At 41.4% G+C, this 26,411-nt stretch overlaps 1 protein-coding gene across 10 annotated transcripts in view; it reads left to right on the top strand.

The window, feature by feature from the left end:
• Positions 1–26,411, top strand: part of BCAS3 (BCAS3 microtubule associated cell migration factor) — a 1,183,153-nt gene that overhangs the window by 527,388 nt on the left and 629,354 nt on the right. For 8 of the 10 annotated variants that reach the window (XM_044286261.1, XM_044286253.1, XM_044286254.1 and 5 more), the window contains one exon: positions 24,308–24,352. The exons of the other annotated variants lie outside the window; for them this stretch is intronic. In XM_044286261.1, coding sequence (XP_044142196.1) covers positions 24,308–24,352 — 45 coding nt within the window. The remainder of the gene's footprint in view (positions 1–24,307; positions 24,353–26,411) is intronic. 10 annotated transcript variants of the gene reach the window in all.

Genomic DNA, 26,411 nt, shown 5'->3' on the forward strand with positions numbered 1-26,411 from the left:
CAGGTGCGATGTACTGTATGTTCTGATACATTTCTGTGATAGGCAGCATTCTTTTTTTAGTAGTTTGTGCTACAGTAACTATTTTGTGGGATTGGAACAGACGGGATAGCCTTTACTCCCCACGTACATCATTGAGCCTAGTACACTCATGACCCAGTCAATGGTTCACTGGTTGTTCTTCTCTGGACCACTTTTGGTAGGTTCTATTTCTAACTAATGTGTATATATCTCACTAAATCTGTTGTTCAGATCCCTACACTTGCCCAACTTCCAACATATCAACTTCAATAACTGACTGTTCACATATTGCCTAATGTAGCCCATTGATTGATTGACATGTTCTATTGTCCCCAAATAATCTATGTTACTTAATTCATGTGTCAGTGGTTTTAATATTATATAGCATTTAAACTTGTCTGCAAACTTAACAGTTGAGCACATAGAATTTATCACCACGACAAAGAAACATTGTAAAATTCTAATTTTATTTCTGGGGATTAGTTAAAGGGAACCTGTCACCCAAAAATCGTCTATCAAGCTGTTTACAGTACCTTATAGTGCTGTGTCCTCGTTTCTCGATGCACTTTTTCTTCGTTTTGCCGCATGTCTGCTCATTCAGAAATCGTAGTTATATTCAGCTGCTGCCCCGTGCTGCAAGTCAGGCTTGAAGTCACGGGGGCAGCGGCCTCGGCGTCTTCCATGGCCCTCTCCCCGCCCCCTGCCTCTGTGACTGACACCCGAACATCCGAATCCGGGACCGCGCTCAACGGCCGCATGCGCAGTAAAGGGCGGCAGGAGCGCGGTCCCGGCTGCCGCGCGTACTACGCGCCGTCTTACTTTCGCCGCACTGCGCATGCGCCCGACATCCTGTATCAAACGCGCCCGCGCCCAGATGCCGGGCGCGGGCGCGTTTGATACAGGATGTCGGGCGCATGCGCAGTGCGGGGAAAGTAAGACGGCGCGTAGTACGCGCGGCAGCCGGGACCGCGCTCCTGCCGCCCTTTACTGCGCATGCGGCCGTTGAGCGCGGTCCCGGATTCGGATGTTCGGGTGTCAGTCACAGAGGCAGGGGGCGGGGAGAGGGCCATGGAAGACGCCGAGGCCGCTGCCCCCGTGACTTCAAGCCTGACTTGCAGCACGGGGCAGCAGCTGAATATAACTACGATTTCTGAATGAGCAGACATGCGGGAAAACGAAGAAAAAGTGCATTGAGAAACGAGGACACAGCACTATAAGGTACTGTAAACAGCTTGATAGACGATTTTTGGGTGACAGGTTCCCTTTAACATTTGAAGCGTGTGAAGTGGAGTGAATAAGGCCTCAGCTGGGGAAATGACAACATGGAAAATAGAAATGTGCGGGTTAGACCAGACTAGGCTAGGATCGTGTTTGGTGCACTGCCCATTCCTCGATGCTGCCGATGGGTGTCTCCTTTTGAAAGGGACACAGATATGAAAATTCTTCAGTTATTAGAAGAGCATTAACATAAAACAAAACTGTGATCACAGACACTAAAATATGGCTTTCAAGCCATGTCAGTTTCCTCTAAAGCTTTTTTTGTGCTCTTTTTTTTATTCTTTTAAAAGCTGTATGGCTGCAATTTAACCTCCGGAGCCAGGCTATAATCACTAACTGCATCTTGAATCTGCTTTTCCCCTTCTCCATCTCTTTTATGGTTCATTCTCCCTTCATGCAAAGACACGATTTGCAACAGATTAAAAAGGTATAAGGCTTTTTCTTTGTCCCTTTAAGTGGATGTTAAGTGCTAGGTTCCTTTTGAAAGAAAAAAAAGCAAATCCTAACTTAACCCTTGTAATAACAATCTACCATCCTTTAAAGTTTTCTTCTCCGAGTTTAATGATTTCTGCTCTTGTAAAGTTTTCAGTATTTTCAAGAGGTTACGAGTTATGTTGGATTATAAGTGGTCAGTGCTGAAGAATAAGACTGATAATAGAAATATAACATAAATAACTTAAACATACTGAAATAAAACTATTTAATTATAGTACAGTGCTGCCCATAATTATTCATACCCCTGGCAAATTTTGACTTAAAGTTACTTTTATTCAACCAGCAAGTAATTTTTTGAAGGGAAATGACATAGGTGTCTCCCAAAAGATAATAAGACGATGTACAAGAGGCATTATTGTGGGGGGGAAAACATTTCTCAGCTTTTATTTACATTTGAGCAAAAAGTGTCCAGTCCAAAATTATTCATACTCTTCACAAACTGCCACAGTCTGTGGGAAAATCTAAAGTTCTATACTATTCCAAATAGTCCAAGCTGTTCTAAAGCATCCTAATTACCCTTATTAATTGGGAACAGCTGTTTTAATCAACTCAACAGGTGAAAAACAGCAGCTCTCTGCAGTTGGTTTGTGGACAGTCATGGCTAAGACAAAGGAGCTCAGTGAGGACCTGTGGCTGCTCACAAGTCAGGAAAGGGCTACAAGGCCATTTCTAAATGTTTTCAAGTTACAGGGCTACAGTGCAAAGTATTATAAAAAAAATACAAGATGTTCTGCACTGTGGAAAATCTCAGAGGACGTGGTCGGAAGCCAAAAGTGACACCTGTGCTGGCCAGGAGGATATTTAGAGAGGTGAAAAAGAATCACCACCAAGGATCACCACCAAGGCCATCCTGGTGAATCTGGGCTCTGCTGGTGGCAATGTCTCAAGGCAGACAATCCAACGGACACTGCACACTGCTGGGTTCCACAGATGCAGACCAAGGAGGACGACACTTCTCCAGATAAGCCACACAAAAGCTCACTAGGCCTTTGCAAAAGCTCATCTGGACAAAGAAGAAGACTTCTGGTCTTCTGTGTTATGGTCAGATGAAACAAAAATTGAATTGTTTGGTACACATTTGGCGTAAAAAAGGAGAAGCCTTCAACCCAAAGAACACCACCCCCACTGTCAAACATGGTGGTGGGAACCTAATGCTTTGGGGGTGTTTTTCAGCCAATGGACCAGGGAACCTAATCACAGTAAACGGCACCAGGAAAAAAGAGCAATACATGAGGATTCTCAATGACAACATCAGGCAGTCTGCAGAGAAACTTGGCCTTAAGCACCAGTGGATATTTCAGCATGACAATGACCCAAAACACACAGCAAAAGTGGTGAAGAAATGATTAGCAGACAACAACATTAACGTTTTGGAGTGGCCCAGCCTTGAATCCAATTGAGAATCTGTGGAGAGAGCTAAAGATCAGGGTGATGGCAAGAAGACCCTCCAACCTGAAAGATTTGGAGCTTATTGCTAAAGATGAATGGGCAAAAATACCTGTAGAGACATGCAAAAAGCTGGTCTGCAACTATAGGAAGTGTTTGTTGTAATAGCCATTAAAGGCTTTTCTATTGATTATTGAGAAGGGTAAGAATAATTTTGAACTGGTACACTTTTTGCTCAAATGTAAATAAAAGCTGAGAAATGTTATTTTTTCCACAATAATGCCTCTTGTACATCATCTTATTCTCTTTTGGGATACACCTATGTCATTTCCCGTAAACAAATTACTTGCTGGTTGAATACAAGTAACTTTAAGTCAAAATTTACCAGGGGTATAAATATTTATGGGCAGCACTGTACCGGAAGTAGACATATAAATAACTGGGCAAGGCCAGCTGATATACAGCCCTGCCAGCATCAGGGAACTAGTTGGAAATGCTGATTGGCATAATTTATTGTGTGTCTGATTTTAGTTTTACTAATTTCATGGAGAAGGTTGAAGAAAAATTAGAGGGAACATTTATCACACCAAAAGTGACATAAAGGTGTGTGAAGTCTTGGCTCATGGCTTATGTGTGGTAAAACTTGCAACTTTTCCAAAGTGGTGAATAAAAGGGGTATGGCGTGGGAGGGGAAGCAGATGGGCCACGAGGCCCATCTCATTTATCATTTTCGTTTTTTTGCCTGAAAAATTGTTTAGATCTATGCCAAGCAAGCGGTCTGGCGTAGAGTTAAGTCTGTGGCACAGCCTGCTGGAAGATGTGCCAAACTTATTTAGAGTCCTGTGCCTTTACATAACTTTGGCGCTTCCAGCAGCGCTAGGGGATTTGATCCAACGTGGAAAACACCGGTCTTGATAAATATCCTCCTATGTGTTTCATATTTCTTTTAAATTGTACAGCTATTTTTATTTATTTTTTCTTAGGGAACTGCTGTATAGAAGCCACAAGCATCTTTCACTTACTGACCCAATCGTGTCTGCGCCTCAAATCTGTATAAAAAGTGGTTCAAATTGGTGCAATTAGGATTTATAAACTTTTTTCAGACTTACTTGAAAAGGGGTGATGCTTAGCATTAAGAAGCAGAGTTTACTGGAAAAGGATGTGGTCCAATATGTGCTCTTTTGCAACAAAATTGCCCTGCAATTCTGCTGTAATATTCTGTCTTTAAAGTAAGCCCACCAATAGTTAGTATAGAGTCAGACAAAAGGGTCTATCCATGCACCACATTTATCATCCAACCTGATAAATCTGGTGCAGGACTAGACAGTCTGCTTATGTTTACGCCATCTTTAGGAATAGTAAATCAGAGCAATTGTCTTTGTAGACATTCTGACAGGGTGGTTGTGCTTTATGGTAGCTGAAATGAATAGGAGTTAATGGTCATGTGTTTATAAGCTAATGCAGGCCATACACAAAAGATGTCAACTGAACCTGCCAATTCCAGGGGAACTAACTGACCATCTAAGAATATGGGGGCCTCCTGACACTCACCCATTGGCAGATATTAGGAAACAATGGTTTCAACATGCTCGGTCCTTATGTTACCTGTGAGATAATCCCCTCCCAGAAGTGTATGGCAGCAGCTTACTTCCCTATCTATATATAGAATACATGCACACTAGGCCTAGCCGAGAGCGCATGTGTATAAATTAGCCAGAAAAGATAGCTGTGACCCAAACTGGCTTTTAGGGTTAATGCACACAAACATATTTTCTTTCCGTGTCCGTATTTTTTTTTTTTTGTGGCCCGTATGTGGAACCATTTACTACAATAGGTCCGCAAAAAAAACGGAAGTTACTCGTGTGCATTCCGTTTCCGTATGTCCGTATTTTCGTTCCGCAAAAACATAGAACATGTCCTATTATTGTCCACATTACGGCCAAGGATAGTACTGTTCTTTGAAGGGCCAGCTGTTCTGTTCTGCAAAATACGGAATGCAGACGGATGTCATCCTTATTTTTTTGCGGATCAGTTTTTTGCAGACCGCAAAATGCATACGGTCATGTGCATGAGGCCTTAGCAGACAGCCATCTAATGTGCATCCTAATACAGTCTCCAGGAAAAAATAGAGGTCTAGGAAGTCAACACAGCAAAGCTGCACGGGAGCTTCACTAAAATAGAAAGTGTCAACGTATTTCTGTGCTCCAATGGCTAGTATGACAGATTTAATTTTCCCTTTCACCTATGACAGCACCCTTGGAGAGACCGCCTCCTCCTCCTCAGGACAGGAAACAGGAACCAGAACCGCTTTAAAATAGGGTCCACCCCCTTTCAGGACGTCTGCGGATTTATGCCGCCGTGATTGCACGTCCGGCTGTCGGCACACGTGGGGAGAAATACTTCTGGGTTGCAGCAGTAGGAGAAAGCCAGCGCTGTAAGACCGGAAGAGGGGGGAGCCGGTACACGCTCCGGAATAGAAAAGCCCAGCCAGCTCACTGCCATGCTGGGTGGAAGAGGCTGTCAGGTCATCTATTCTGACTGATATTGCTGTGGGAACATGGAGCAGACTCAGCATGCTGAAACCACCAATGATATGCCGGTAACACGGTAGGGTAAGGGGGGTTGTACCGCAATATTTCTGATGCAGATTACTCATGGGGGTTGTAACGGATCTCCTAGCACCCCGACTGAGTACCTCCGTTGATGGATGCGCCTAGTGCTTCCTGAGGACTCCAAGCACTCCACTTGACACCGTAAGCGCTGCAGACCCCACAAATCGCCGAAGCTTGGTTGAGGTCTCACCGTCTCCTACCCACCCTGGACCTACGACAAGGCTCCAGGCTCCAGTGGGTGCACCTCTCCTAAATACAGAGAGCAGGAACAGCTCTTACAAGAGCTAATAGTTATAGCCAGGGGAGTATAGCAAATCTTCAGCATATAGCAATCCCCCAGTGTTGATCAGTTACCCAAACACCAGCCTCAACATGATGAAGGGTAAAAACAGGAACTCTTTAATGAGTTATCTTTCAGCCTTTTATGCAGGTCTCCTAGCAAGGGACAATCCCCCTGGGGCCCTTGTAGAAGACTGTGACAGTTTATATTTTAGCCAATCACATGCATTTACAGTATTAAAACCTTCCCAGCAATTGTACACAAAACCCCCTTCCCTCTGTCTGTAACGCAATCAACAAAATACAATAAGCATTGTCTTTGACGCAATTAACTAACACACTAGCATTGTCTGAGACGCAATTAACTAACACACTGGCATTGTCTGAGACGCAATCAACAAAATACAATTACCAATAACACAAAGGCTACAACCCACATATAATCCTCCCCTCTGCCTGTGATATAATCATGGTACACCATGGTTAACATAATCATCACAGGCAGGAGAATACACAATGTCCTCTGTCTTGGAGACAACCAAGTTGTAATTCAATTATCTCTCAGGACAGAGGGCAATCGCCATTACACACAGAGAGAGAATGGAACAGACCTCACTATTCAACATATACAATGTCCCACCCTTTACAATACACATAGACATTTAACATCCCAACATAGCACAAATTAGTTGTAAAAGTCTCTTGGGCCTGGCTGTACTCATTGCTTTTCTGTCCAAAACAGTTCCACAGATTTAAGCTGTGTGGCCGGTCTGTCTTCTCCCTCAAAGTTAGTATGGGCCATAATCCTGGGGCAAGAGGCTAGCAACCAGGCCCCTCCAAAACCCAGTGGCGAGGTTGGTCTCGCCACAGGGGTCATCTTCTATATTTAGTTATCTACGAAGTCTTCTAGAAAAGTCTCCAGAGCTAAAGATAAGGGTTGTGCTGTATGTAAAAGAAAGCTACCCTCTGCTTGGGCTAAATCCCTTTGTCAAGCATGTGTAAGCAAGTTAATGGAGGCGAAAGCTCCATCCCTGATGGGCAGCATCAAGCAGATGATCCGTGAGGAGGTTAAGGAGTCGGTTAGCAGTCTGCTAAGGAATTGCCCTGGTACCTCTGTAGTTGCATCTAATCCCCCTCAAGTGACATTGAAGTAATTTCCGGATTAGAGGAAGAGGGAGAATGGCTTTCATCTAATGAGTCCTCTGATGACGAAGCTGCAGGGAAGCCGCTCTTTCATGCTGAGAACATTAACGCCCTAGTCAACCATAAGCCACTGCAGTCTGTTCGGGACTCTATGTTTAGGGGTCTGGTGTCATGGCTGTGTCACGGTCTTGTTGTTTGCCGTGACACGTTATTAGTGCATGCTGGTTGCCTGGGGCAACGTGTTGTTTATGCAGAATGTGTGTGCTTTGCTCCTTTCTCCTGGTTCCTTCTCTGTCTGGTGCGTGTGGGGTTAAGTTCCCTCTCCGGGGAACCCTGGAGCCCTATCACCGAAGGCACAGACAGGGGACATGTCTAGCATCCATGCAGGACAATACACACCATAAACAGACCAGACATGGAACAACAACTAGACATACAACACCAACCCGTACAAACCACACCAGACATAGAATAGGGAAAGGAAGGGAAGGTGACTTGGGGTGACATCGATCTCTCACAAGGTGTCCCTCAAGGACTGGGCAGATGGAACACCCAGGACAGGAGCATAGCTCCAGCACCAACAGAGGCTGGTGGACAACTAAATCCAGGCAACCAGCCACAGGCTAAATAGCACCAAGTGACCACACCCAGCCAGGAACGTAACCCCACATGCACCAGACAGAGAAGGAACCAGGAGAAAAGCACACACATGCTGCATAAACAACTCGTTGCCCCAGGCAACAAGCATGCATGGCAAACATGTCACGGCGAACAACAACGAGACCGTGACACAGCCGTGACACTGCCTATTGAGAGGGAGATTTTGAGGAAAATAGGGCTCTCAGAGGATATCACTAATCTGTTGGCGAGTTGTAAGAGGGTCACTTCAAAAATCTATTTAAGAGTTTGGAGGGCTTTTTACAGATTCGTCAGTAGACCAGTGGACCTGCTAGAGGCTCCAGACATTCCACTTATATTAGATTTTTTGCAGGAAGGTTGGAGAAAAAAGCTTAGACCTAGCACTTTAAAAGTGCAGATTTCAGCATTAAGTGCCTTATTTGACTTTACATTAGCAAATCATCCTTGGGTTAAGAGATGTGTTACTGCTGTATCTAAGTTGTCCCTAGTCTGTAAGGATAGAGTTCCTCCCTGGGATTTTAACTTAGTGCTTTCGGCTTTCACTTTAGATCCTTTTGAGCCTAAGATGCTCTCCCTAAAACTTGCTTTTCTCTTACCATTACCTCCGCTAGGAGAGTTAGTGAGATCGCTGCACTTTCCATTGACCAACCTTTCTTAAGAATCTTGGAGGATCGGGTGGTGATTTCTCCTGATCCTTCTTTTTTACCTAAGGTTTCTTCCCAGTTTCCTTGTTCCCAGAAGATAGTTTTACCCTCCTTCTGTGCTTCTCCCAAAAATTAGGAGTCAGAATTCCATTCTTTAGACGTTAGGAGGTGTATAATTCAATATCTTCAGGTCACTCAGCCTTGGAATTCCTCCTCCCGTCTGTTGCTTTTATTTCAGGGTACGAAGAAGGGCTTTGCTGCATCTTCTCAAACCATTGCTAGATGGATCAGACAGGCTATTTATTTAGCGTACCCATCCAAGGGGATTGTTCCGCCCTCTGGGTTCGGCGCTTACTCTATTAGATCAGCCTCCGCTTCTTCAAAGCAAATTTGTAGGGCTGCCACCTGGAGTTTCGCACATACTTTTTTCAGACTCTATAAACTTCAGCTGCCTTCTAAATAAGGCCTAGCATTTGGCCGTAAGGTGCTCCAAGCTGTTGTCCCGCCCTAGATTAATCTTGCCTAAATCTCCAGGGGTGCGGTAATAAGTAAAGGATTACACTTACTGGTAATCAGTTTTCATTGAGCCTATGACAGCGCCTGGCTAATTCTCTTCCCCGAGAGAGAGAGAAAAAAAAAAAAGTTTTATATGTAGAAAGGATTAGATTATTTCAATATGGTGTTCCTTAGTCCTTGAAAAAAAAAAAAAAAAAAAGTCGAGGGGGTGGACCCTCTTTTAAAGCGGTTCTGGTTCCTGGTTTCCTGTCCTGAGGAGGAGGAGGCAGTCTCTCCAGGGGTGCTATCATAGGCTCAAAGAAAACCGATTACCAGTAAGTGTAATCAGTTTTGTTTTTTACATGGATAGTTACAAGAAACAAAGCAGAAAATTTTAAAAACTGAGCGAAATATACACTGCCTGTCCATGTCAAAAGACACATCTCATGGTCGTGGAAAAGATGTTAGTCTGTTTGAGAAGGCAAACTGCAAATTGACGTGGTATTAAAAAGCAGGCGTGCTCAACCCCATATGCAGTGGTGCATCTATACCGGGGAGGGGGCAGATCCTGCACTTGTAGCCCGCTGCTAATGGCAATCCCCAGCAAAAATGCATACAATGGAGGATGCCTGCAGTCGACCACAAGTACCACAATGGACATTCTACACAGGATAGCAAATGTGATAAACAGTATAAATAATATAACAAAAACAGATGCACTCCGCGGTCTTACTAAGCCCTCAAACTGGTGTTAAAATTGAGAGATTAGCCAACATGTCCTACGTGAGGAAGGGTCAAATCATTGGCATGCATCAAACAGAGAAAACATCTAAGGAGATTGCAGAAACTACTAAAATTGGGTTAAGAACTGTCCAACGCATTATTAAACACTGGAAGGATAGTGGGGACCTATCGTATTCGAGGAAGAAATGTGGCGGAAAAATAATCCTGAATGATCTTGATTGGCAATCACTTAAACGTTTGGTGATATTGAATCGAAGAAAAACAACAGTAGAACTCAGGGCTATGTTTAATAGTGAAAGTAATAGCATTTCCACATGCACAATGCAAAGGTAACTCGAGGGATTGGGACTGAACAGCTGTGTAGCTGTAAGAAAACCACTAATCAGTGAGGCAAACCAGAAAAAAGGCTTCAATTTGCTAGGGAGCAAAAAGCTTGGAAGAAGGTCATGTGGTCTGATGAGTCCAGATTTACCCTGTTCCAGAGTAATGGGTGCATCAGGATAAGAATAGAGGCAGATGAAGTAATGCACCCATCATGCCTAGTGCCTACTGTACAAGCCTGTGGGGGCAGTGCTATGATCTGGTGTTTCTGCAGTTGGTCAGGTCTAGGTTCAGCAACAGTATGTGCTCCAAGAATGAGGTCAGCTGACTACCTGAACATACTGAATGACCAGGTTATTCCATCAATGGATTTTTTTCTTCCCTGATGGCACGGGCATATTCCAAGATGACAATGGCAGGATTCATTGGGTTCAAATTGTGAAAGAGTGGTTCAGGGAGTATGAGACATAATTTTCACACATGGATTGGCCACCACAGAGTCTAGACCTTAACCCTGAGAATCTTTGGGATGTGCTGGAGAAGGCTTTGCGCAGCAGTCAGACTCTACCATAATCAATGCAAGATATTGGTGAAAAAATAATGCAACACTGGATGGAAATAAATCTTGTGACATTGCAGAAGCTTATTGAAACAATGCCACAGCGAATGTGTGCCGTAATCAAAGCTAAAGGCGATCCAACAAAATATTAGAGTGTTTGATCTTTTGGGGTGGTGACTTTTTGGGGGACCGGCAGTGTATCAGTCCCTGTATTCCAGAAATCTGTCACAGAAAAAGTCACAGAATAGGGGTTTTGAAACTTTTTGAGGTCATTTGTGCAAAACTTTTCACTCCAGATTTATCACTGGGTTTTTTCGCTCCTTTTTCGGCAACCAGTGTGCGTACAAGTTTGCTACAAACTCATGCAGACATTGGTTGTTGTGAGTGGGTGTGATTCCTGCATATGAGGATAAATCCCTCTGAGAGTAGGTCTCAGGAAAAGAGAAAGGGGGGAGAGGGAAAATGAATGAGCGCCAAGTACCACTGAGTTAGTGCAAGAGATGTATAATAAATAGGTATTATAGCGTGAAGGCATCCTATATTATTCCGCTACTAGGTAATTGGTTTGGTGATCAGAAAACCAGATCAGATCCACCAAAAGAGAATATAGAATAAAATGTATAGTAATGTTATAATATTTGTTCTGTTAAAATATTTAAAGTAATATTTAAAGTGCAATATATTCTATATATTAGTTGTCAACTCACTTCACTTGGGAGGGGGCCTGAAGGATAAACTCAAGACACCGATAGGTCTCACCTCCCTCGCTGAGATCGCTTCTAGAGTGTTAGAAATTGATGTCAGCGTCAGGTGGCTGCATCTTCATCAATGACCTTTAATAGTTAATTCAACGCGTTTCAGGGCTTACAGACAAATCTCCCTTCTTCAGGAGCTGCATAACAATAATACAGCAATGTACAAGACAAACATAATCACAACATACAGCTTTACCTCTTTAAATAGTGGTTGATTCCCGCCAAATTGACAGTGTAGGTTCGGAAATGAGGTGATGCTTTCCAGCTCGGAACTCTACTTAAATTAATAAATACTTTATAAATATTCTAAAACATTCTAAAAAGACATTAAGTGGGGAAAATTGGCTTGTACCTCACAGTTTTATTTTTTTGCCTTCCTCTGGATCAACCTGCAGGATAACAGGCCGAACTGAATGGACAGATTTCTTTTTCGGCCTTATATACTATGTTACATTGGTGGCAGTGAAGGGCATTCCATAGGTAAGAGCTGAAACTTTTGATGTCCCAAAGAAAGTGGCCGGATCGAAGAGGAAGGCCAGAAGGCTGAGACCCGGTGTCGAACGCATTTGCGTTCGACACCGGATCCCAAGAAACTGGAAGGTCTGGGCTAACAATAGTTAATAGAAAGTACGTGTGTTCCACGTTGGAGCTCAGTGGGCTGGATCTAGCGATTCGCTGTGGAATGCACATGCGTTCCACAGTATTTAATTAATTGACTTATCTCACAGGCGTCCAAAGAAGAACAGCGTGCCTGGGACTGTATGGATGGAGTGGATTTTTGTTACACAGGAGAAAAGTGTGTTGATTGTGCAGGTGGAACGCGGATGCATTCCAAGGGCCTGTCCTGGGAATATATTGGGGAAAAATAAGGGAGAAGGAAAGATAAAAATATGGGACATGGATAAAATTGTAATTAAACTTTCAGAATAATGTTAAAACATTTTAGAGATATATATTAATATTGACATGCCTCTGATCATAAAAACACTGTCATACATAAATACATAAAAATAACTCATTTCATTGTTAAAACAATTAATATAGAACGGGGATGGTAAAATCATTTTGATGGATTGGATACATCCATTAGATCGAGTAACTCAGCCATATTATAAAAAGGAGAGAGTAATACACACATTGTGCCCTAGGGGTGTGTTGGAGTTCTGTAGCTAGTCCAGGTGCTTTCCTTTTCATTATATGGATGTCAGCTTAAGGGGATCTCTTTCTACCCATTCAATGATTGGTGTATTCAAGGGTTTCATTAAAGGGGTTATCCAAGTTATTTTTTTGTTCTTTCTATGTTCCTAACTGGGCAAATATAACAGCTTTCCAATTAACTCACTTTATCTCCAGTGGCTGGTTTCTCAGATTTCACTGAGGGTCACATGACCTGTGATTTCAGCTTCTCTCCCTGCTCTGATAAAGATTGTTTACAAAATAAATAAATTGTGCTGACCACGCCCCCCTCCACTGCCGTCTACTCTCTGCAGGCAGTGAGGAGACACTTCTGGGCACAGAAGCTGACGGACTAGAGAGAGCATTGCACAAGAAGGTAGGGGGAAGATCCTGTGTGTATTAGCAGTGTCATTATACAGCTGGGACTTGTAGTCCTACACATACAACATGCTGCAGAGTCTCCCAGCAGGCAGACATGTCACTCAGAGCAGCTCTTATATCCACTCCCTTAGCAGAGCAGGGGGAGGGGCAGAGATTGTTTTTATTGCATGTAAACAAAGGGCCAGAAAAGAACCAGGCAAATGAGGAAATATATATTTTTTTTTTTTGCATAAATCTTGCTTAGCTCAGTTATATATCAGATTTTCAGTGCTATATTATTTTTTTCATAACTCGGACAACCCCTTTAAGTCCAAATGGTGTTAAAGTATTTAACCAAAAGATCCAAAATGTGTCTGATGGTCATATGAATTGTAGCCAGTAATCTTATCGAAACTAAAGGGGTCGTAGTCTTTTGCCCTTGTGGTAGTGTCCCTAGGCTTCTTATTAGGTGGTTTAAAGCTGTCCCTCTGGCTTAGATGGAGACCTTTTTGACTGAATCCGCCACTAATTTCTTAATATAGCCCTTTTCCCTAAATCTAGTGCTCAAAATATTAACTTGTTCCTTCATGTCATGGTCATTGGAACAGTTCCTTCTGACCCTCTTCAACTGGCTGTAGGGAATATTCTTCTTTTTTTTTTTCATAGTGGCAGCTTTTGTAATCTAAGTGATTGTTTGCATCGACATCTTTAAAGTGCGTTTTAGTGCATATTCGGTTGTGCTTAATACTAAGGTGCAAATCGAGAAAGATGGCTTCTTTGGGGCTCTGTTCGTGGGAGAAGCTAAGGTTCCACATAGTATTGTTAAGATTATCAACAAGTTGACATAAGTCTTCCGGTTTACCTTTCCCGATTAAAATCAGATCATCTATATATCTCTGATAAAAAATAATGTTAGGGTGACATGATAGGCCCATTTGTTTTTTAAAAGCCCCCATGAATAAATTAGCATACAATGGCGTGAATTTAGTCCCCATTGCTGTGCTCTTCTTCTTCTGTAGATAAACTATATTGTTAAAAATGAAATAGTTGTGATATAGTATAAAACCGATGGAGTCTAAGATGAATTCTTTCTGTGCAGGGATCATGTCAGGATCATTTCTAAGGAACCCCTCTACCGCTTTCATTCCTAGAATGTGTGGGATGTTGCTATTAAGCAATGTCACATTTAGTGTAGACCATAGTAATCCATCCTCCCACTGGAAATGTTCCAAAGTCTTGATAAGGTGGGAGGTGTCTCTTAGGTACGAGGGTAGGTGAGGAACATATCTTTAGTTGTCCACATATGCAGATAAGTTTGAGGTAATAGAGTTGATCCCCGATATGATTGGTCTACCGGGTGGATTTTGTATCGATTTGTGTATTTTTTTGTAAAAAATTAAATCTTGGGATTGAGGGGTGGATGATTTTTAGAAAATCCCTCTCAGGTCTTCAGGAAGGGGGGCATAATAGTTGGTATCAGATAAAATTCGATTGGATTCCTTTACATAATAGCTATAGTCCTTGGTTACCACTCCCCCACCCTTATCAGCTTTTTTTAATTACTATTTACTTATTATTCGTTAGGTGCTTTAGTGCCCTATGCTGGCTAATGGCAAGATTGCTCACGTTAGTGTTGTCAGTTAGATTTTTGTTAATACTTTCATGAAAATTACTCATCATCATGTTATAAAAACTTTCCAGGTGGGGTCCCCTGCTCTCCAGTGGATAGAAACTGGACTCGTTTTTCAAGTTAGATTGTATGGGTGCAATGTCTTCAGGTACTCCAGATTGATTTGAGTGATGAAAACTGGAACTGTGGTAGTTATCTTGTTTGGGGGTACCCTTGGGATGATTTTTAGTGTTTAATCTTATAAAATGAAGTGGTGTTTTAAGGTGAGTTTTCTGATAACCTGGTTGAGCTCTATGAAAAGTTCAAACAGATCTGGTCCTATGGTGGGACCAAATGGAAGGCTTTTGCTAAGGAGTTCTATTTCATTGGTTTTTAAGTACATATTTAGATAGGTTGAAGATACCTTTTTCGTTTTGATATGTTAGGGAGTCTATAATTGTTCCTGTGTCTGTGTCATCATTAATTGTTATTGTTTTGATCTTGGTTTGAGTTTTTTGTTTGATGGAGCCTTGGTGTCTACCTCATCTGCATCCTCTAGGTCTATGCATTCCAAGCTGGAACATATCACCTCATTTTCGAACCTACACTTTAAACTTGGCGGGAATCAACCACTATTTAAATGAGTAAAGCTGTATGTTGCGATTATGTTTGTCTTGTACATTGCATTATTATTGTTATACTGCTCCTGAAGAAGGGGGATTTGTCTGTAACCCCCGAAATGGATAGAGCTAATTATTAAAGGTCATTGATGAGGATGCCACCTCCTGAAGCTGACATAAATTTCTAACACTCTACAAGCGATCTCGGCGGGAGAGGTGAGACCTGTCACGCTATAATACCTACTTATTATACATCACTTTCACTAACTCAGTGGTACTTGGCACTCGTTATTTTTCCCTTTCCCCCTTTTTCTCTTTTTATGAGACCTACTCTCAGAGGTCTATCTCCATGCTACTTGTGACTACCCATGGACAACTGTTCCATGTAACTGAGCTGCCTATACTGACTCCAGTTTTTTTTTCTTCTTCTATACATGTCACACCAATACGGGAAAACACCTAAAGGTTTATTTCATCTTTATGGCTATTTCTAACCCAGTGGCGCCTATCCACGTATTTCAATAACCTTGGAAGAAGAATTTTTCAGAAAACTTTGAAATATACCCCTCTACCTTTTTCTCCTCTCTACATTAGCGTTTTTGCGGATCCTTCATGGATCTGCAAAAAAGCTTCCGTTACCATAATACAACCGCATGCATCCGTCATGAACAGATCCGGTTGTATTATGTCTTCTATAGCCATGATGGATCCTTCATGAACACCATTGAAAGTCAATGGGGGGACGAATCCGTTTTCTATTGTGTCTATTGATCCGTTGACTTACATTGTTTTGCACCGCACCACATGGCGGACAGAAAAATGCTGCAGGCAGAGTTTTGGTATCCACCTCCAGAGCGGAATGGTGACTGAACGGAGGCAAACTGATGGATTCTGAGCAGATCCTTTTCCATTCAGAATGCATTAGGGGAAAACTGATCAGTTTTGGACCGCTTGTGAGAGCCCTGAAACGGATCTCAGAAACGGAAAGCCAAAATGCTAGTGTGAAAGTAGCCTTATATACAGTACTCAACCAAGTGTTTTGCTGTTATTGTATTTCTTACATTGAATAGAGCTACTCATCTGTTTTATATCACTTAGGTAATATGATCAGTTAAGTGCCTCTGTAGTATTGTATTTGGTATTGCAGCATTCGTGGGGCAAAATGTTGCAGTTATGTGTTAATACAGACATTTCGAGTTAACCTTCATGAATGATGCCACCTTTTGTTTTAACATTTATGGCTTTGGTGGTGGGATTTTTTGGACAGCTTGATATTTACATGCTTCTGAGTTTTCTGCTAAGGCCTCATGCACATGTCTGTATGTTTTTCTCTGGTCCGCAAACCATGGAGCCACAAAATACGGATGCTGGCCATGTGCATCCCACACTTTCCTCTGTCCTTATTATAGAAATGGCTATTCTTTACCGCAAAACGACATGAATAGGAAATGTTCTATCATTTGCAGAACGGCTGCACCGACACGGACAGTGCACGGACCCCTTTAAAAATGAAGGGATTCATGTACAATCTGCAAAAAATGTGGATCGGACGCAGACTGCAGACACTTTGGTATGGCTGTGCAAGCTGTTCAGAAGTCTCTTACTGATATATGTGTAAAATACTGACCTATACTGACCACAGATGCCTTGTTTCCATGAGTAGGTTTGCAAGAGATTAGACTTTTGAAGTCTGTAACTGTGAAACAGCAGCTGCACATAGGTCCTGTTGCACCAGTAGCACTATATGCGCATTTAGCCTTAGCAAGATTTTTGTCTCGCTTCAGCAATACAGTATGTACTTTGCCTACATGTCAAATATCTTTAAGCCCTTCCTGACGCAGCAATTTTCAGTTCGTTTTTCAGGAGCCATAACTTTTTTGTTTTTATTTTCACATAGTCATTTGAGGGCTTGTTTTTTTGTGGGGCAAGTTCTACTTTCTTTTTTTATTAAACTTTATTTAATTGGCCGACCAAAATACACCATTAAATACAGGGAAAGTGGATATCTGAACGTTAACAACCAACAAAAGAATACAGGTCTCTTTGCACTGCTCAATTGAGCAGACAATTGTCGGAAAGTAGGCATTCCTTTCAAGCAATTGCCTGCTAATCAGCAAAGGAGACTGCTGCATCTACATGCATTGATTTCCTCCAGAGTATGGGGAGGAGGGATCTGTAATGCCATTTCTCGTCCCCATACAGAATCTTTGTTTGCCAGCAGCAGATCGCGATTAGACAGAATGATCTGCTGCCGCAGATGAGGATTTAGGTGGCCGCATGATTTAGTTTACCCAATGAACAAACATTTTGTACATACACATATTAGCGATTTTTGATGGTGTTATTTTTTATTTTCTATGTCAGTGTAATTAAACAAACACATAAAATCCTGCAGTTTTCAAACTGGCCACTAAACCAAAAAACATTGAATCACCCAATTTGATTTTGTTTCATTACACCATTCATCAAATGGGATAAATACTTAATAATAAATAATATTTTAATAGTTCAGGTGTTTTGGGATGCTGGCAATACTAATGATTTTTTCTTTTTACGTTTATTTTTCAAATGGGAAAAATACGTGATTTAAATTTTTATATGTTTTCATTTTTTTATATTTTTAAAAAGTGTTTAGCTCCTCCCTCCCCAGGGGATTTTAACATGCGATCATCTGACTGCTTCTTCCATACACTGCAGTAATTTACCATTGCAGTCTGCGCAGAATTAGAGCGTTCTGTGGTAGGGCTTGATAGGAACTTCACTATGACAGGCCTCTGAGCCTTCAGAGGGCCAGACGCTGCAATAGTAACGGAATGGTTCCCGTGATCTTGCCACGGGGGAGCCGTTTGGGCACCAGGAGACAAACACTATGACCTGACGTTGTGCTCATCAGGTCACAGTGGAGAGTGTGTCAGACCTACAGAGTAGCAGGTGCCTGAGCAGGAGCCCAGTGCTTGATCAGAAGAGGGAAGAGATTTTTTAAAATGATAGAACTTAGCATGGGGGTCTTGATCCAAGCATGGGAGGTTCTGATCTTAGCATGGGGAGGTATGTCCTGATCTGAGCAATGGGGGCCTGATCTGAGAATGGGGGGATCTGAGCATGGGGTGTCTTGTTTGCGCATGGGTTTTTCAGGTCTGAGCATGGGGGGGTCAGATCTGAGAAAGGGGGACATCTTAGAATTGGGGGGGAGATCTGTGCATGGGGGGGCAGATCTGAGCATTGGGAGGAGATCTGAGCACTGAGGGTCTGTTACTGGGAGTCTGATTTGTGTTGTCTGATCCGAGCATGGGGGTCTGATTTGGAGGTTTGATGAGGTTTGTGGATCTTATTTTAGGTCAGATGAGGATTGGAGATCTGATTTAGGAATCTGATCTGAGGTCTGATGAAAAATATATTTTTTCATTTTTTTCTTTGTTAAAACCTAGGTGTATCTTGTAGGGCGAAAAAGTACGGTGACTCATGTGTAAATGCATTTTTTTGGCTCTTTGTGTCTGTAAGGTTGGCCACCCCTTGTCTAGACCTTCTGTACAGGACAAAAGAACACATAATATTTGAAAACCCATAGTCAGAATTCTTGTTTTGAACAATCCACTAAGATATTCAAAATCAGCTTTTCTCTGCTTCTCCAGCCACAAGTCCAGTAAGATTTGGCCTTGGGGAACCTGAGAATCAAATATTGTGGGTGTCGGACCCCCGCCGATTAGATGCTGATGATCTATCTAGAGGATAGATCACCAGTTTAAAAAAACTGCAGAACCCCTTTAAGCTCTGATCAACTTTCAGCGTTTTTCCCAATGTGGGTCCCACACCAATGTAAATGGTATGTGATTTATTTATGTACTGTTTGCATATCTGTATGTCCTATTTTGTCACCTTTTTGTAACATTTTAAGCACTATGCCTTTTTTTTATATTAAATCTTAAATTTAATAAGCAGTTCTTTGCTGCTCTACCCATACCCTCTAGGTATCTCTTTACTGTGATACCAATGAAAGCAAGTGTGGTAGAGGTTTGCCTGTTGTATGCTAGAATGCAGTGCTTGTGCATTTGTAACCTGGGCTTCCCGTTGACGGGTGGTGGAAGCATTGTTTGTTGACGTGTGGAGATGTTTGGGGGTCGCTTAACTCCTTGGTAGCCTAATGTGGAAGGTGAGTGTGGAAGTGAGGGTAGAATTGGAATACCTACTTACAGTCACATCCAGGGTCACCAGTGTAAAAACAGAGTGGCCTTTGTGGTTGGCCATGTTGTGTATTTGTGATACCCTCAAATTGAAATTTGTGGTTTTCAATACGTTGCATTTACTTTCCATGTTTCCTTTTTATTCATTTTTTTCTTCGGTTCAGTGCTTTTATTTTACTCTGATGGTTACTTTTGCTACAATCTACACATATTATTAGGTACCCCAAAATTTTCTTCCAAATTATTACTAAATATTTGTTGTATGTATTATTTAAACTCCCTTCTTTGAAAGTCAAACACTTATCTTTATCCTTCATTAATTTCATAATTTACGGTAATTATATTTTGCTCTATAGAATCATCGCCAGCTGCCGTTGGTTTCTTAACTTTTTCTTGGAAATTATTCCCTTTTCATTTCCATTTTTTATATTTACAATCTTATTTATTTCCAACAATATGGTGGATTTTATAATATGAGTGATTTCTATTCTGTATGCAGGGCTCATTACAAATCAAGGGTTCTCTTATTCTGGGTCTTTTGATGCCCTGTTTTTATACCTAAACATTCATTGAAAATCATAGTTAGTTAAATATATCACATGATTTTTATCTTAATTTTTTTTTATTTTCCATGTCATTAAATTCACCATAATACACTAGTCTCGATTTTTCTAATTATGACAATGACTGTTGATTGTCATAGAACGTGGCCATCTGGAGCTGTCATGTCAAGAAAGGAGCCGCTTGTCATTTGTGTACAGCCATTTTGCTAATGCACAGAACAGACGCTTGTCAAACTTTTCATGCCGAGAGATGACTGTATATTCTACGATTTTAAAGGAGCATCTGTAATATATTTTCTAATATGTCATACTTAGATGTCCTGTAATGTATGTAAAATACATATTTTTCCTTTTGTGTTACAACACAGTAGCACACTGATAGCTTGTTTAAAGGAAATGGTGTCGGTAGATGCATGCTGCCATAAGCACTCTTTACAAAGAACTTTGGAGCACCTTTGCTAAATGTGAAATGCCATTCTTAGTAAAAACTCCATTGGAGTTAGTTGCACCAAATTTATTAGGTGGCACACTCCTCTTAATGAACTTGTTACATCTTTTGCTGCCCCTGTGCCAGAAACTGAAGTCTACACCAGTTATGGTCTGGTGTAAATTCCAGTTACTAGCCCCTAACCTTCACTTATAATCAATTCAAAACGACTTTACATGCTAATAATTAAATGGCAGAAATTGAAAGAAAAATGCCATAGATTATTACAATTTCCAGGAGGGAGTACAGCCCCCACCCAGAGACCAGGAAGTGCAGGGGAGTCCTATAGAAAGATTTACCTGTGTGTTATTATGCTGCCTTATCTTGGCCTCCAGCAGTAGAGCTGCCATTAAATCCTCTGGTCATTAGTGATAGTGAAATGACCCTGCTCATCTTGTTCCACTCTATACAGAAGAGCTGACAGGTGAGCTGTGTCAGCGTGTATTACATTAAGTGAACATTGTGAAATACTTCATTTGTGTACAGCAAAAAATGGAAAAAAAGAAAGAAAAATCATATAATAGAAACCTGGTTTAAAGAATGTCATGTTCAGATGATACATTTTCTTGAAACTAGTTTTAACTTCATAGCAACACTTTGAGCTACTATAATTCTCACACTTTCTTACTTATATTACGTCTTGAGGAACGTGAATTGCGATAGCTGTTTGCTTGTTTGACCAACAGATATCCCTCAGGACTCCCCCACAAACATGCATACTCAATGGTCAGTGCATGCATGTTTAGTTCAATAGTGAGAGGGAAATAAGCCACGGCTGGATAGAGCTGCTTTCCATAGTGTTTCTTCCTTTGTCCTCCATCGGGCCAGTAAACATCAGTATGCCTTATTATACAGTTGCAATAAAAAGTATGTGAACCCTTTGGAATGATATGGATTTCTGCACAAATTGGTCATAAAATGTGATCTGATCTTCATCTAAGTCACAACAATAGACAATCACAGTCTGCTTAAACTAATAGCACACAAAGAATTAAATGTTACCATGTTTTTTTTGAACACCCCATGTAAACATTCACAGTGCAGGTGGAAAAAGTATGTGAACCCTTGGATTTAATAACTGGTTGAACCTCCTTTGGCAGCAATAACTTCAGCCAAATGTTTCCTGTAGTTGCAGATCAGACGTGCACAACGGTCAGGAGTAATTCTTGACCATTCCTCTTTACAGAATTGTTTCAGTTCAGCAATATTCTTGGGATGTCTGGTGTTAATCGCTTTCTTGAGGTCATGCCACAGCATCTCAATCGGGTTGAGGTCAGGACTCTGACTGGGCCACTCCAGAAGGCGGATTTTCTTCTGTTTAAGCCATTCTGTTGTTGATTTACTTCTATGCTTTGGGTCGTTGTCCTGTTGCAACACCCATTTTCTGTTGAGCTTCAGCTGGTGGACAGATGGCCTTAAGTTCTCCTGCAAAATGTCTTGATAAACTTGGGAATTCATTTTTCCTTCGATGATAGCAATCCGTCCAGGCCCTGGCATAGCAAAGCAGCCCCAAACCATGATGCCCCCACCACCATACTACACAGTTGGGATGAGGTTTTAATGTCGGTGTGCTGTGCCTCTTTTTCCCCACACATAGTGTTGTGTGTTTCTTCCAAACAACTCAACTTTGTTTTCATCTGTCCACAGAATATTTTGCCAGTACTGCTGGGGAACATCCAGGTGCTCTTGTGCAAACTGTAAACGTGCAGCAATGTTTTTTTGGACAGCAGTGGCTTCCTCTGTGGTATCCTCCCATGAAATCCATTCTTGTTTAGTGTTTGACGTATCGTAGATTCGCTAACAGGGATGTTCGCATATGCCAGAGACTCCTTGTAAGTCTTTAGCTGACACTCTAGGATTCTTCTTCACCTCATTGAGCAGTCTGCGCTGTGCTCTTGCGGTCATATTTACAGGACGTCCACTCCTAGGGAGAGTAGCAGCAGTGCTGAACTTTCTCCATTTATAGACAATTTGTCTTACCGTGGACTGATGAACAGCAAGGCTTTTGGAGACACTTTTATAACCCTTTCCAGCTTTATGCAAGTCAACAATTCTTAATCGTAGGTCTTCTGTGAGCTCTTTTGTGCGAGGCATCATTCACATCAGGCAATGCTTCTTGTGAAAAGCAAACCCAGAACTGGTGTGTGTTTTTTATAGGGCAGGGCAGCTGTTACCAACACCTCCAATCTCCTCTCATTGATTGGACTCCAGTTGCCTGACACCTCACTTTAATTAGCTCTTGGAGATGTCATTAGTCTCGGGGTTCACATACTTTTCCCACCTGCACTGTGAATGTTTACATGGTGTGTTCAATAGAAAAATGGTAACATTTAATTATTTGTGTGTTATTAGTTTAAGCAGACTGTGATTGTCTATTGTTGTGACTTAGATGAAGATCAGATCACATTTTATAACCAATTTGTGCAGAAATCCATATCATTCCAAAGGGTTCACATACTTTTTCTTGCAACTGTACCTATAGCACAACATACAGTATGTTTTTTTAAGAGCCAATCCTTAAAAACATAAAATGTTTGCATTGACTGAAATACATTTTTAAATATTTTTATTTATTTAATGTTTCTGTGTTGTTGTTGGCAAACATTTTAGAATACGTGTTTTAAAGGACTTTTCTTTTCCATAGAAAATGATTTGTAGGAGTCTAATGTTCCTTAGGCTAGTTTCTCATCTTCGGCATTGAGATCCGGTAGCTAGTTCCAGCAGAAAGGGGCTTGCAGCGGTTTCTGTCCGTCTGATTCTTGCCAATATTGCCGGATAGCGGCTGGATCTCTGCCGGATCCCATTATAGTTAATGGGGCTGGTGGGCATTCTGGTTGCATCTGGCAGTGTCGGATCCAGGGAATTTCGTCAGTCTGTTCTCTGCCGGAACAGCCTGCTTAAATTGCTGCCTGAGATGTGAAACTAGCCTTAGAATGAAGGTGCATCCCCTTGAGTGTTTTTCCCACCACAGCATTCACTTGCTTGCAACTCTGCTATAGGATCCTGTACATCATATGGCTTGAGGAATACCATGCAGAACAAATTATACCCAAGATACTTCACTCCCTTCATTTTCAGGATTGGCTGTGGTCCCAGAGGTTAGACTCTCAAGACGGAAATGCCCCTTTAAATATAGTATTCTAAAAACTGCAGAAGATCTTGCAACCATTACAGTATTCACATACAAACTTTTGTGAAAAAAGTGTTTTTTGTGAACTCACATATAGATTTATTTGGCTTAAAAATGAACATGCCTAATCTCTGTTCCCCCACTGTTGGTCTTGTCTCCACCATGCCTTGATTCTGATGCTCCATAATTGCGTGCCATCCATATTAATGACCGATTACATGAGCACAGTGGCCACATTCATGTGACTTGTCACTTCAGATGATATATAGCCATCCAGACTGGGGCCACAATTTAGATCCAATAAAGCTTTCTTTTAAAATTTGGAAAACCTCTTTAAGGGTTTATTCAGACGGACGTATGCTGTCCACAAAAATGCGGATCTGTTTTTTTGCGGACAGTTCAGCATGTCCGCAAAAAAACGGATTGCATTCAGTTTTTTTGCTGATCCATAGACTTCAATAAGGCCATGTCCTGATTTTCACGGACATTTCACGGATAATTTTTTTGCTGAGCCGTGCAATGGAAGAAAAGGGTCCCATAGAAGTGAATGGGACAGCATCTAATCCGTAAAAAAACAGATCCACATTTTTGTGGCCAGCATACGGCCGTCTGAATGAGCCCTAAGGTTGAGTGATAACCTGTTCATCATTATTAAGGCATGTATGTAAGGCTTGACATCATCAGTAGTTTTATGATGTACAGATGTGTTATATTTCATTTATTTTCCGTCAACCTAATTAACATGATTTAAGCAATGTATGTTGATAAGGTTTCTTTATCTAATTTTTTTGCCTTTTCCCCTCCTATGTGAAGTCCTTACCTGTTTGGAGCAGGATGTTTTTCCATTAAAGCTCCTTGGTAAGTTCTGATTCCCTCCCCAGCATGCTTATAATTCATGTTCTGTTATCTGGCTTTAGTCATTTTCTTGTATTTTACTTGGTGAAACATTGGTTTGATGGAGGCACCTTATTGTTATAGAGATTAAGGTGGCCATTAGACATAGGCCAAACGTGTTGATGATGGTGGGATTGGCTGACTACACCACGCAACAAAAAAAAAAGTTTTGTCTGCTACTGAGCAAAAACCATTTGTCCTATTCTAAATCGAGTGTGCGAATTACAAATCCGATGTCAGAATTGTTGTAACACGTCACAAAATTTTGCTATGCATAAGTATACCTAAATGAATTAAGCACTTGGAAAGCATTGAATAATTTTGAACATAACAAGTTTTACTCCAACAATTACCTGATCTACATCAAAGTTTGCGTAGTAAACAGTGTATGAAAATGTAATGGAATAACAAAATTTCTAAAAGTCTAGTTTTTCAGTTTAAAAGTCTTACTTGAGCAAGGCCCAGTACTTTTAAAAGTGCTTCAGGCATCTGCTTTTCAGTTTGTGAACGGTCATATTTTCCTGTTGCAAAAACCAGCAGTAGTCCCCCATCATGTTGGGATTCCAGCAGCCTTGATACCTGTTCTCCATTGTAAAAATATCTTTATCGAACCGCTCTCCATGTTCGTCACTTATGTGTCCCAAATTGGGTGGGAAAAAGTCAAGATGTGAATGTAATAAATGCACTTTCAATGACATTCGGCAGCCAAGTTGTTTCATATGCTGTTAGCATGTTGTCTACTAATTCAGCATAGTTTGCAGCTCGTCTCTTCCCAAGGAAGTTCTGCACTACTAGCACAAATGCATCTCTAGATGCAAGATGCACTCGCTTTGTCAGATTCTTGCGCTGATCATAAGTAGTATATTTGCCACATACAGTGGATATAAAAAGTCAGAGAGATTTCAGAGGGATTTCATTGTTAAAAGGTATCAGTCAGGAGAAGGGTACAAAAGAATTTCCAAGGCATTAGATATACCATGGAACACAGTGAAGGCAGTCATCATCAAGTAGAGAAAATATGGCACAACAGTGACATTACCAAGAACGGGACGTCCCTCCAAAATTGATGAAAAGACGAGAAGAAAACTGGTCTGGGAGGCAACCAAGAGGCCTACAGCAACATTAAAGGAGCTGCAGGAATATCTGGCAAGTACTGGCTGTGTGGTACATGTGACAACAATCTCCTGTATTGTTCATATGTCTGGGCTATGGGGTAGAGTGGCAAAGCCTTTTCTTACAAAGAAAAACATCCAAGCCAGGCTACATTTTTAAAAAACACACCTGAAGTCTCCCAAAAACATGTGGGAAAAGGTGTTATGGTCTGATGAAACCAAGGTTGAACTTTTTGGCCATAATTCCCAAAAATATGTTTGGCGCAAAAACAACACTGCACATCACCAAAAGAACACCATACCCACAGTGCAGCATGGTGGTGGCAGCATCATGCCAAGGGGCTGTTTTTCTTCAGCTGGAACTGGGGCCTTAGTTAAGCTAGAGGGAATTATGAACAGTTCCAAATACCAGTCAATATTGGCACAAAACCTTCAGGCTTCTGCTAGAAAGCTGAACATGAAAAGGAACTTCATCTTTCAGCATGACAACGACCCAAAGCATACATCCAAATCAACAAAGGAATGGCTTCACCATAAGAAAATAAAGTTTTGGAATAGCCCAGCCAGAGCCCAGATCTGAATCTGATTGAAAATATGTGGGGTGATCTGAGGAGGGCTGTGCACAGGATATGCCCTCGCAATCTGACAGATTTGGAATGTTTTTGCAAAGAAGAGTGGGCAAATCTTGCCAAGTCAAAATGTGCCATGCTGATAGACTCATATCCAAAAAAACTGAGTGCTGTAATAAAATCAAAAGTTGCTTCAACAAAGTATTAGTTTAAGGGTGTGCACACTTATGCAACCATATTGTGTAGACTTTTTATATCCACTGTATGTGGCAAATATACTACTTATGATCAGCGCAAGAATCTGACAAAGCGAGTGCATCTTGCAGCTAGGGATGCATTTGT

Source organism: Bufo gargarizans, chromosome 3 (assembly GCF_014858855.1).
Source record: "Bufo gargarizans isolate SCDJY-AF-19 chromosome 3, ASM1485885v1, whole genome shotgun sequence".
In the NCBI taxonomy this organism is placed as follows: Eukaryota; Metazoa; Chordata; class Amphibia; order Anura; family Bufonidae; genus Bufo; species Bufo gargarizans.